The sequence below is a fragment of the Bidens hawaiensis genome, unplaced genomic scaffold, assembly GCF_021521415.1.
Source record: "Bidens hawaiensis isolate Kalapana, Puna unplaced genomic scaffold, B.hawaiensis_p1.1 tig00056784_1, whole genome shotgun sequence".
NCBI classification, from domain to species: Eukaryota; Viridiplantae; Streptophyta; class Magnoliopsida; order Asterales; family Asteraceae; genus Bidens; species Bidens hawaiensis.
In genome coordinates, this window is record NW_027500225.1 from 77,253 (window position 1) to 88,935 (window position 11,683).

At 39.9% G+C, this 11,683-nt stretch overlaps 1 protein-coding gene across 1 annotated transcript; it reads right to left on the minus strand.

Moving 5' to 3' along the window:
* Positions 1-1,369: 1,369 nt before the first annotated feature.
* LOC143601588 (carbonic anhydrase 2-like) lies at positions 1,370-11,421 on the minus strand. The gene is made up of 4 exons (XM_077078968.1): positions 11,266-11,421; positions 7,734-7,819; positions 2,982-3,087; positions 1,370-1,816 (listed from the first exon to the last, which is right to left on the minus strand). The coding sequence occupies exons 2-4, from the start codon at positions 7,763-7,765 to the stop codon at positions 1,655-1,657; spliced, it is 300 nt and encodes a 99-aa protein (XP_076935083.1). The 5' UTR covers positions 7,766-7,819; positions 11,266-11,421; the 3' UTR covers positions 1,370-1,654.
* Between the last annotated feature and the right edge of the window lie 262 nt (positions 11,422-11,683).

The following is an 11,683-nucleotide window of genomic DNA, read 5'->3' on the forward strand; positions in this document are numbered from 1 at the left end:
TGTTTGTTTAGTTTGATACATAAAAAGTTGAAAAGGTGTTTGTTGTTTAAAGTTGCCTTACAAAAATAAGTGTAATCCATTTTTAGAAAAACTGGTTGGTTTGGATTAGGGAATTTTTGTATAATTTGCTTAGTTAATAATTGAACTAACGGGAACTAGTCAAAATAAGTCATTACTAAGAAACTTGTTATTTTAAGACGAAAATAATAAGTAGCATTCATAAATCATTGATTGTCTACAACACTTACTCGTTGTCGTAGGCGCCACCACAAGCACTTTCGCCACTTCCACCGCTATTGTTGACGCCCCACCACTGTTATTGTCACCACCTTCACACTACCAGTCCACCACTTGTGGCCGTCATCATCTTTGTTACCGCTAGTGCCTCCACCACCACCCATCACTGTCATCTCCAATATCGTCTTCTTTTTTGTCGCCATTAGCCTTCATAAGTATGTGTACCTATTTTGATATCATTTTTCTAAAAACCATTTAGTTCAAACGACTCCATTTTTATCAAAATCACATTTTAATTCGAACCAACATGTTGTTTTTTTCTTTAGGAGATAGGACAATGTATGTATTATGTATATATACGCACTTATGTTATGTATGAGAGCGAGAAAGTTTTATTGAGCCTAAAGGTAGAGGTTCACAAATCAGGTTTTACAAATACATGGTTCTGGGTATCGAACCGGGTTTGGGTATGACCAGCTATTGAAAAATCGGGTATTGGTAATACCCGAGTTGGGTACGGGTATTGTCTCTAAAAACTATACCCTGTGCATCGGGTTCGGGTCGGGTATAGAACCGGGTTCGGGATTTTTGTGCACCTCTACCTAAAGGTGCTAGGGGGATTGGGTCAAGAGATATGGGCTGAATCTATGTGAACTTGGTCTAGAGCCCAAATCACGTCAAGAATTGGCATTTGAGTGCTGTCCAGTGAGCCCAGGCCCCAGCATGAGATGTTTTATATTTATTTTTTTATTAATAATAAACTTTATATGTTTAAATTATATTATCATAATTATTTGTTATCAACTAGCATTTAGGGAAAGCCGATTAATAACGTGGTTGGTGAGATAAAGGCCCTGAGATTCTTGTGGATAAAAGGGGGGGGTGATCAAAACACCGAAAGTTATACATAAAAGCAACGTTATTCGTAACGAAAAGATAGATACACCCAAAATGAAAACGCATAAATGAAAACATACCAAAAACTGTAAAAGCATATTTATTTATATAAAACTTTCTTTAAGAGAATTACATGTATATCGGTAAAGTACTCCAATCAAAACAAGTTACACATAAAGCAACGTTATTCGCAACAAAAAGATAGATACAACCAAACTGAATACACATAAATAAAAACATACCAAAAACTGTAAGCATATATTGATATAAAACTTTCTTTAAGGGAATTACAAGTATATCGGTAAAGTACTCCGATCAAAACAAGTTACACATAAAGCAACGTTATTCGTACCGAAAAGACCGATACAACCAAACTGAAAACACATAAACAGAAAACATACCCAAAAAAACTTTACAAACTTGATGCAACCCAAGACTTAAATTAAGGACATTTTAAGCCTCTATAGTTATTGTAAAGATGTAAACAAGTAGTGTTGTTGATGAAGTGAGAATCCATTCATTATATGAGAGATGATGAGATGCCAAAGTCAAGATTCCAAAGGTCAAAAGATCCATTCACAAAGTCATAATGTCCACCCTTTAGTGAAAGCTTTTTGTTCACCACAGCTTCTCTCACAAATGGATATGTTAATAGGTTCCCTAGAGATACATTCACAGCCTCCTGTATTTGTTGCATAACACATTAAATGTGGTCACACATTCATATTCTAAAAGCATATTAGCTGGTGCAAACGAGCCGAGCCCAAGCTCCAAGCTCGGCTCGTTTAAATTACACAAAGCTCGAGCTCGGCTCGTGAGTAGATTTTCAAGCTCGAGCTCGGCTCGGGCTCAGCTCATTTATTATTTATCAATTATTTTTTATTTAATTATAATTATTTTTGTATATTTTTTTCTATTATAACTTTATGATAAAATAATATATATTATTTAGTTCTTTATATTTATGTTTTCATAACATTATACATATTAATTAATAATTATTAAATATATATTTAAAAAATTATATAAATGACAGGCTTGTTTAGGCTCGCGAGCTGGCTCGAGCTCTATAAGTGAAGCTCGGGCTCAGGCTCTTTTTTAAACAAGCTACTTTTAAGCTCAAGCTCGGGTTGGGCTCAATTAAGCTCGGCTCGATCGAGCTTTTTAACGAGCTGATCTCGAGAGCTCGGCTTGTTTGCACCCCTAGCCTAACATATATAGTTATTAATAATTTGAAAAAAATGGCAAAAGGATACTTGCGAGGCCGACCTTAGCCCATTGGTGAAGCTCATATAGGGCCAGGGGCGGCCAAGGCCCTGTTTTTCTGCGCAACCGTGTAAATTTACCTGTTTTTTTTGCCCGAAAATTTTCACACGTAGTGTAAATTTACCCTGTTTCTAAACTGACTTACTTCAAGACGAGCCCATTTTCGTTACAGCCTGCTTTGATATTTTTTTCCAAAACGACTGTGAGCCCATTGTTGTCACTTGTCAGAACTCATTTGACCAAAATCATTACGAAGCTACCACCCGCCATAAAAGTAGACATGGTAGGGTGAACCCGTTTTGATTTTTTTTTTAAGCCGACCTATTTCAAGATGAGCCCGTGTTAATATTTTTTTCTAAAACAACCCATTTTAAGATGGGCCCATTTTGGTATGACCCGTTTTGGACCGAACCAAATTGATGCTTCTTTAAAGCAAATCACTTTGACCCAAACGCACCTTGACCCGTTACCAAACCAGCTCGTTTTTGCCATACTTACACATTATGTTGCTGTTTTGTGTACTTGTATGTTCTTTTTATGGTTTAATTTATACAAAGTTTGGTAACTTGGTGTGAAAATACCTTCTCACACTTGGTGCAAAGCTCCGAATACTCCAAATCGCTGCAATCTGCTTTCACTTTGCTCTTAGCCGGCAAACCGATTTTAACCCATTGTTCTATGAAATCACTGCCCATTCAATATGCAAAACAAAACTGTTAGTTTGTACTTTGTATCAGTTTAAGTTAAGCAAGTTCAAGTATATATCAATTGCCTTTTAGTAGTTGAAGAGGTAGGTCCCAGCAGAGCCCAGTTGGACCCGCAAGACTCACCTTGAAAAGGGACGTCTGCGCAGAAACCAACTGGATCCGCATGACCAACCATGCTCAGAGACGTGACGTCCTTACGCGCAGTACGCAAGCTGTCCCGCAGGAAATGCCTCCCAATGGTGAAGGACTCTGCCTGTTCCCGCAGTTGCGGATACAAGCCATCAGAGAAGGCCACCCGCGCAGCAAGGCTACACGCACAAGGCACTTAGCTCTCAATCACTCAGTGTCACCTGAAGGAATGAGCAAAGCCGGGAACAATCTCGCACAAGGGCGGGAGGGGGAATACTCCCGCCCAAATAAGCCAGTCCGTACGATACGGGAAGATCTTCTGTTCTGTACCTGACGAGGTATGGGCAAAAGATCTGACTAAAGATACGACAGCTTATTGACAACAGTATGGCGAGCAGCATGCTCCTGCACTGTATGTCACTATTAGCCGCCGCCTACTCACCAACTCCTGTCATACCACGTGCATAGCCGGCAGTTGGTGGAAAAGGAATAGTACACAGTAGGCCTGGTCACTATCAGCCGCTGCCTACCCACCAACTACCAGCAGGGCACGTGCGTAGGCCACTATTGGTGGAACAGGAATACTATTGCAGCCGGCCACACCTCCTTGGAAACCTACCTTCGGCTATAAATACCACAAATGGTATGACCATCTGATCATAACATATCTTATCATATTATACCTGATATCTGCTCTAGCAATCTCTTAATATACATTTATATTTAAAGAGCAATCTAGTCTGATTCTCACGCCGGAGGGTGGTCACAAGGAGGAACCCCCCTTCTCAGTGACAAGCTCACGGTGTCTGTTTTGCAGGTTATCAGAAGAACCATCTTTGCCGGGTCTAACCCCTCGTGGGAAACATCTATCTAACCCCCAGGTTACCCGTAATCTGCCCGGGGTCCGGTTAGTGTTTCTTCATTGGCGCCATCCGTGGGAAAAGCTAGAACTTCATTTTTCTCCAGTTTTTTCAAACTTCTGGAAAGATGGTTAAAGAAACTCCGGTAACCACAACCCCAGCTACTGGGGGGAGTACCGGCTACACAGTTTTTACAAACACTACCCCGGTTACCCAAGCCGGGGCAAGTGAAGTAAATTTTACGAACACTACCCCAGTTACCCAAGCTGGGGCGAGTGCAGTAAATAATCGCTCACTGGGATTCACCGATACCCAGTTAGAGAAACGAACAAGACTCCCCCGCCAAACACTCGATGAAGTCAAGGCATGGGCGGAGGCACGTCAGAGGGAATTCCAAGCTGAGTTGGACGAACGCTTGCGTTCCGTCCAACAGGCTGACGAATTCGAAGAATACTTGGACGATGACTCGGAGGAATCCGACACCGACGCGAACCCTCGCCATAGGGCAAAAGGGAAGCGTAAGGAAACGGACTCCCAACCGAGAAGGCATTTTGGAGAAGCCTTCAAACCAAAAAACACAGGTGGAAGTCCACGGGACTTCTCCAAAACATTCAGACCAAACGTTGCAAATGCGGGAACGTCCAAATTTGCAAGGGACATTGCGGAAGCAATTGCCCCAAAAAGTGCCAAACAAATGTCCAGCATAGGCACATATGATGGTATATCTGACCCAGATGATCATTTGAACAGATTCATAGCGGGGGCAACCGTCAGTAGTTGGACGGAACCTACGTGGTGTTACATGTTCCAAATGACGCTTGTTGGGGCTGCTAGAGCGTGGTTTGATCGTCTACCGGTCAACCACATCTACGACTGGGCAGACTTCCAACAGAAGTTTAGCCAACACTTCAGCCAGCAAAGAAAGTATACCGAGGAGCAATGGACAATCCTCAAATGCATTCGAGAGGAAGATGAATCTTTGCTAGACTTCATCACTCGCTTCAACTCGAAGAAGCTAAGTCTGGGTAACATTAGCGAAGATCTTGTTCGCGCTGCTTTTATTCAAGGCGCGAACGACCCAGAGCTCTTCCGCACCTTAACAGGTAAAGATGGCATGCCATCCACTTGGGATGCCATCATGACAGCGGCAAAACGCTTTGCGGAAACGGAGAAGCAACTGGGTAGAGATCTCCCACAGAGCACAAACCTCTACACCCAGAAAACAAGAGAAGACAACGTCCTTACCGCCCGATTAAACAAAAAGCGGAAGCTAGGCATTTGGCAGTCAAGGGTAAACTTTGACACCTCATCCGGCTTGCAACATCGGTTAGGCGGAAGGGATAATGTACAGTCAAACCAGAACTCCAGATGGACGCCGCTCACCAAAAGCGTCACCGAGATATTCGCCACTGAGGAGCTCCCATGGCCAAAGCCTCCAATAATCCGACATCGTCACAATGCCGATCGGAGCAAATACTGTGACTTTCACAGGACAAAAGGCCACAACACTGAAGAATGCATAGACGTAAAAGACATGATCGAAGCATTTGTCAGAGATGGGACGCTCGCACACCTCGTGGCGCAATGAACGCTGAGCAGGCTGATGCGTGTAGAACCCCAGCTGGGGAAAACACGAATAAAAATTCCAGCTTCAATGTGGAGACTACATGCTGCGTAAAGAACGAGATCCCGAACAGGCGCGTATCGGCTCGATGGCGCTCCCATCCCAACAACATGGAAGGGAGCTCAATTACACAGTTTGCATGTAAATCAATTCCAAATTTGTAAAGAAAAGGCCAAGAGCCACTTCTAATGGAAATGATTCTCCTTAGAACATCGACGCTGATGATTTTACATTTATACTTTATGAACAATCAACACTGATGCCGGTTTTCACCGCATACATAAGTGTGAGTCGTTGCATGGGGAAGGCGGCAAAACCCGCATAAACCCAAAAAACGGCAAACCTTCACACAGGTCAGTTGAAGGGGAAAAGTTCAGTCATCCCAGTAAATGAAAGTGCCGGTCTATCCGCATGAATCATAAAGAAAACTGAACACTAACCTATTAACAACCGCGCGTCGAACGGTTAAATTATTCAACACGGATATGCCGGTTTTCACCGCATAATTACGTGGAAAGTCGTTACGTGGGGAAGGCGGCAAAAACCGCATAAACCCAAAAAACGGCAAACCTTCACGCAGGTCAGTTGAAGGGGAAAAGTTCAGTCATCCCAATAAATGAAAGTGCCGGTCTATCCGCATGAATCATAGAGGAAACTGAACACTAACCTATTGACAACCGCGCGTCGAACGGTTAACTTATTCAAAACAGAATTTCTAACTAAAGGATGAGGAAAACCTACACGCAGGTCAGATATAGGTAAAGTTTAGCCATCCTACTAAGTGCAAGTGACGGTCCTACCCGCACAATCACGAAAGAGGAAGCAAAACTTCAACCTATTATCTACCACGTTCAAAGGTACCTGACGAGGTATGGGCAAAAGATCTGACTAAAGATACGACAGCTTATTGACAACAGTATGGCGAGCAGCATGCTCCTGCACTGTATGTCACTATTAGCCGCTGCCTACTCACCAACTCCTGTCATACCACGTGCATAGCCGGCAGTTGGTGGAAAAGGAATAGTACACAGTAGGCCTGGTCACTATCAGCCGCTGCCTACCCACCAACTACCAGCAGGGCACGTGCGTAGGCCACTGTTGGTGGAACAGGAATACTATTGCAGCCGGCCACACCTCCTTGGAAACCTACCTTCGGTTATAAATACCACAAATGGTATGACCATCTGATCATAACATATCTTATCATATTATACCTGATATCTGCTCTAGCAATATCTTAATATACATTTATATTTAAAGAGCAATCTAGTCTGATTCTCACGCCGGAGGGTGGTCACAAGGAGGAACCCCCCCCCCCTTCTCAGTGACAAGCTCACGGTGTCTGTTTTGCAGGTTATCAGAAGAACCATCTTTGCCGGGTCTAACCCCTCGTGGGAAACATCTATCTAACTCCCAGGTTACCCGTAATCTGCCCGGGGTCTGGTTAGTGTTTCTTCAGTAGTCTAAACTCTAAACATAAAACATTTATGACTATGAACTCATATATTATCCTAAAGTAAAAGTATGCAAATCTAATGGTTTTTATTTAGCTTTTCATCATATATTGAGCTGGCAATGGAAGCCAGTCAAGAGAAAAAAAAAAGAACTACATAAAACAATAACCTTTTGTGGACAGTAATCATTGATAGAATCTTGATTATTTTTTTCATATCTTAAAGATTAAGTACTGTTATTCGTTGTCAATAAACATCTCTTTGAAATGATAACTACCGTTAACTAAATGATATATATGACATTCTATAACGAAATATGAATATTATAATATATTTCCAAGGTATGATCTATAAACATTATTCGATTATAGTGTTATCTGTTGTCAATAACCATCTTTTTGAAATCATAACGACTACTAACTAAACGATTTATGTGACGTCCTGTAACGAAAATATGAATATATGTAATATCTTTCGACAAAGACGATATGATCAATTATTTGGATATTTTAAATGGTTGAAAAATATTTGTATGCAAAATAATAAAGTGGCAAGTTACCTAGCAGTGGTTCCATCATCTGGTATGGACATGAGTCCTTTAATCCCACCACAACAGCTGTGTCCAATGACTACAATATTCTCTACCTGAAAGCACAATACCAATATTATTTATTTAAATTCATAGCTATATTAGGGTAAAGGAATAATTTTAACAGAAAAATTAAATAATCAAAAGTTGAGTAAATGAATATTATTCATCTCCCAATTGCTAGGATGACTAATACCTTTAAGGCTGAGGGGTGTGGGGCTTCAACGGGGGCGCTAGAGCCCCTCCGCTCGCGCCCCCAGGCGCTAACACCACACCACCAGGGCGCTAGCGGGGGCGCTAACGGAAAAAAAAGAGAGGCGTGAGCTGGTTGGCGGCTGAAGAGAGAGAGAAACTTGCATTGGGTTTAGAAAAAGAGCCGTTGGGCTCTTAAATATTAAAAAAAAATATTTTCTTAAACTATAAATATATACCTTTATAAAATATACTTCATTTCACAATTATACACCTTTCCTCCTAAAATCCTCTCAAAACTAACACAAAAAAAATGTCGTGGTACTCGTCTGATTCCAACTCCTCCGAAGAGGATGATTTGCTTCTTCATGTAGGGGGAGTTTTGACCGCAACCGTGGTGGATCTCTTGCAAAATCAAGCCCATCAACCTCGAGTCCCGAGAGTTAGAGCACCACCTCGTGATCGTGATCGATCGGGTGCTAACGATACTTTGATTAGGCATTATTTTAGCCCTCAACCGGTATACGAGGAGTCGGATTTTCGAACTCGTTTCCGAATGAGCAGACAATTGTTCATGCGTATAGCCTGTGATTTAGAGGCACGGTATCCCTTTTTTCAACAAAGGGAGGATGCTAGGGGTCTCCCCGGTTTTACCTCTCTTCAAAAATGCACGGCTGCTATCCGTCAATTAGCGTACGGCATCTCGTCGAACGCTTTGGATGAGTATTTACAGATGTCGAAAAGGGTTGCACGTGAATCCCTTCATTTTTTCTGCCAAGGTAAAAAACATTAATTTTAGTTTTTATTAAATATTTATTACATTTTTTAATATATATTATATGTTTATAGATTATTTTATATACGTAGGAGTCATATCGATTTACTCTCGGAGATATCTGCGTAAACCTACAATGTATGACATCCAATGCATATATGAGGTGCACGCAGAAAAACATGGTTTTCCTGGGATGCTAGGTAGCATCGATTGTACGCATGTTGGATGGGCTATGTGTCCAACGGCCTGGCGAGGTCAGTTCCACCGTGGTGATCATGAAGGGCCGACCCTTATACTTGAGGCGGCGGTGTCACAGGATCTTTGGTTTTGGCATGCTTTTTTTGGTGTTGCTGGGTCAAATAACGACCTTAATGTTATCGATCAGTCACATTTGATCAACGACCTTATCGACGGGGTTGAACCACCTCAATCTTTTGTTGCAAATGGAGAACTCTTCAAGTACGGGTACTATCTGGTCGATGGTATTTACAACGAATGGGCTTTGTTAGTTCAAGCTTTTACAGATCCAATCGCCGATAAACGGAAGTATTTTACGAAGAAGCAAGAGTCTGCTAGAAAAGATATTGAAAGAGCTTTTGGAGTTCTGAAAAAACAATATTATGTGCTGACGAACCCGATACGTTATTGGACTCGGGAGAGGATAACGGACGTCGTCTACACGTGTCTGATCCTACACAACATGACGTTAGAAGACGAGGGCAAAGCTATCTGCCAAAACTACCAAGGTGACATTCCGCCACAACCGTCCACAATCAGTGATCAACAAAGACTTCATAACATAGCAAATATCAAGAGCCGTGAGATACACGGGAATCTTCGACATGAGTTGGTTGAACATTTGTGGGCGAGGCGACCCGATGATCTTGTATTAGATTAGTGTTATTATTAAGTATTATTGTTTGTTTAATTTTTAGTATGTTTTTTTTTGTAATTTGAATTTTAGATATTAATGTGTTTTTTTTATTAATGTGTGTTTTTTTAATAATTTATGAGTTTTTTTAATAATACGTTGTTTGAATATATTTATAAAAAAATAAAAAAAAAATTTTCACCGGAGCCCCTCCACACCAGGGGCCAGGGCTCCAACGAGGGCTCCAACAACCCCCTTATCCAGTTTCTCTCTCTGCCACACGTCATAATATTATTGGTTGGAGCCCTCACTAAAACCCCCCACACCCCTTAGTCTAAGTGGCCCATGAAAAATAAAAAAAAATAAGGAGAAAAGTCATTGGATTAGAAAAAGATAAGTAAAGAAGTGGGCCCCACTGATTATTGCAAAGGTAAACCGTTTAAGGCAAGGTAACACATTCTTTTCTCTTTACAAAATATGTGAAAATGAAAAGATGGAATATGCTAATATGCTATTGCCTTATAAATTTTATTTCATCTATTACATGTATTTACATGTATATAAAAAGTAGAGGTTTTATAATATGATTAATTTTTTATTTTTATTTTTATTTTTATTATTTTAAAATGTTATTTTAAAAACTCCAACCTTGTTTTAAAAAGCTTAATTTTTTATAAAGTTAGGCCCCGTTTGTTTTTTTTAGAGATTTAAGTCTGAATCTGAATACCACATCTGAATGTTAAGAGGTGGTTCAAATGTCTGAAATCTGAATTATTAAGAGGTGGAGGCTAGAGACGAACCTCTAGTCGTCGGAGATGGAGCCTAGTCTTCGGGTTAGAAGTTAATGGAGGCCGGAGACAAACGTATGTTTTTTTTGGGTTAAGAGGTTTTCAGACCCACTAAAAGCTTTTACTGGTTCAAATGAATGAATGTCTAGATGCCCCTCCTCTTTGACTAAAAAAATCATGTCTAGATGTCTTATATTCAAAAATAAAACAGACATGATAATGAGATGTAATGAATTTAGATACCCTTGTACCCATAATTTCATTTTGACTTAAGAGCATCTTCTTAAACTCCATGATGAGCATATTCCAAAATATGTGACTCAAAAAGAGTTATGGAAATTGTAAAGTGATAGGTGGGCGGTTGCCACTATTCCACTAGAGAAACTTTTTTTTTTCTTTCTAAAGATGACACTTAACCCAAACACCACTAAATAGAAATATGGAATAAAGATGGGGGTCTATATTCCATAAGGCAACATGCCTTGCCCTCATATTTAACTTTCATCTTTTTTTCTATTTTTTAGTGTTTATCCACATATATACTAATTCAAATATAGGAATCATCATGTTAATAATCTAATAAAAAATAGAAAATAATAGGTTTCCTGTAATTAAGTATGAGTACAAATGTTTTTTTAACATATGTTTTCAGTAACGGGTTGATTTACAGTTTATGATCAAAATCAATGTAGATAAAACCAGTGTGTAAGTACTAGTGATAATGAGTTTGATAATAATCACCCCATTAATTTTCAAAGAAAATATCTCTCTTTTTTAGAGGTGGTTATTTTTTTATTTTTATTAAGTAAAGCCAATCACCCCATTATTTAGATTTAGACAACAAAAATCACTGCTGTAAAAGTTTTTAATATTCACCTTTAAGTGCACTACTGCATATTCAATGGCGGCACCTGCTCCAGAGTGTTTAATCTGCACAAAAAGTATTTTGATAAGTCAACTAAGTAATAACTAATCAGACAATTATTGATCCAAGATAACTATTATTCTAAGCAACCACTTGCTTAATAAGTTTAATCATTAGTTTCTATACATAGGAATCCATGAGTTTATAGTGGGGTGTGCTACTATGCATGGCTCGGTTTGGGTTAGAGCTAAAACTGAACTAGATTGTCGGTTTTTGAAGTTTTAAAAATCTTCTGGTTTCGGTTCAAGTTTTTCGCTTTTACCATTTGAGCTTGAAAATTTTGAGTCAAACATTTTTTTTGGCCCAAAATAATGAATATCTACCTAAATCATTTTGTTGATTAATAACTAATTGATTATACATTTAGGC

Bases quoted from the DNA above. Each gene is read 5' to 3' on its own strand.
- LOC143601588 (XM_077078968.1), bottom strand. From the start codon at position 7,765: ATGTCCATACCAGATGATGGAACCACTGCTAG. The intron at 3,088-7,733 runs GTAACTTGCCAC...TTGAATGGGCAG, and splicing joins GATGATGGAACCACTGCTAG to TGATTTCATAGAACAATGGG. The intron at 1,817-2,981 runs GTATTTTCACAC...CAACAAATACAG, and splicing joins TTTGCACCAAGTGTGAGAAG to GAGGCTGTGAATGTATCTCT.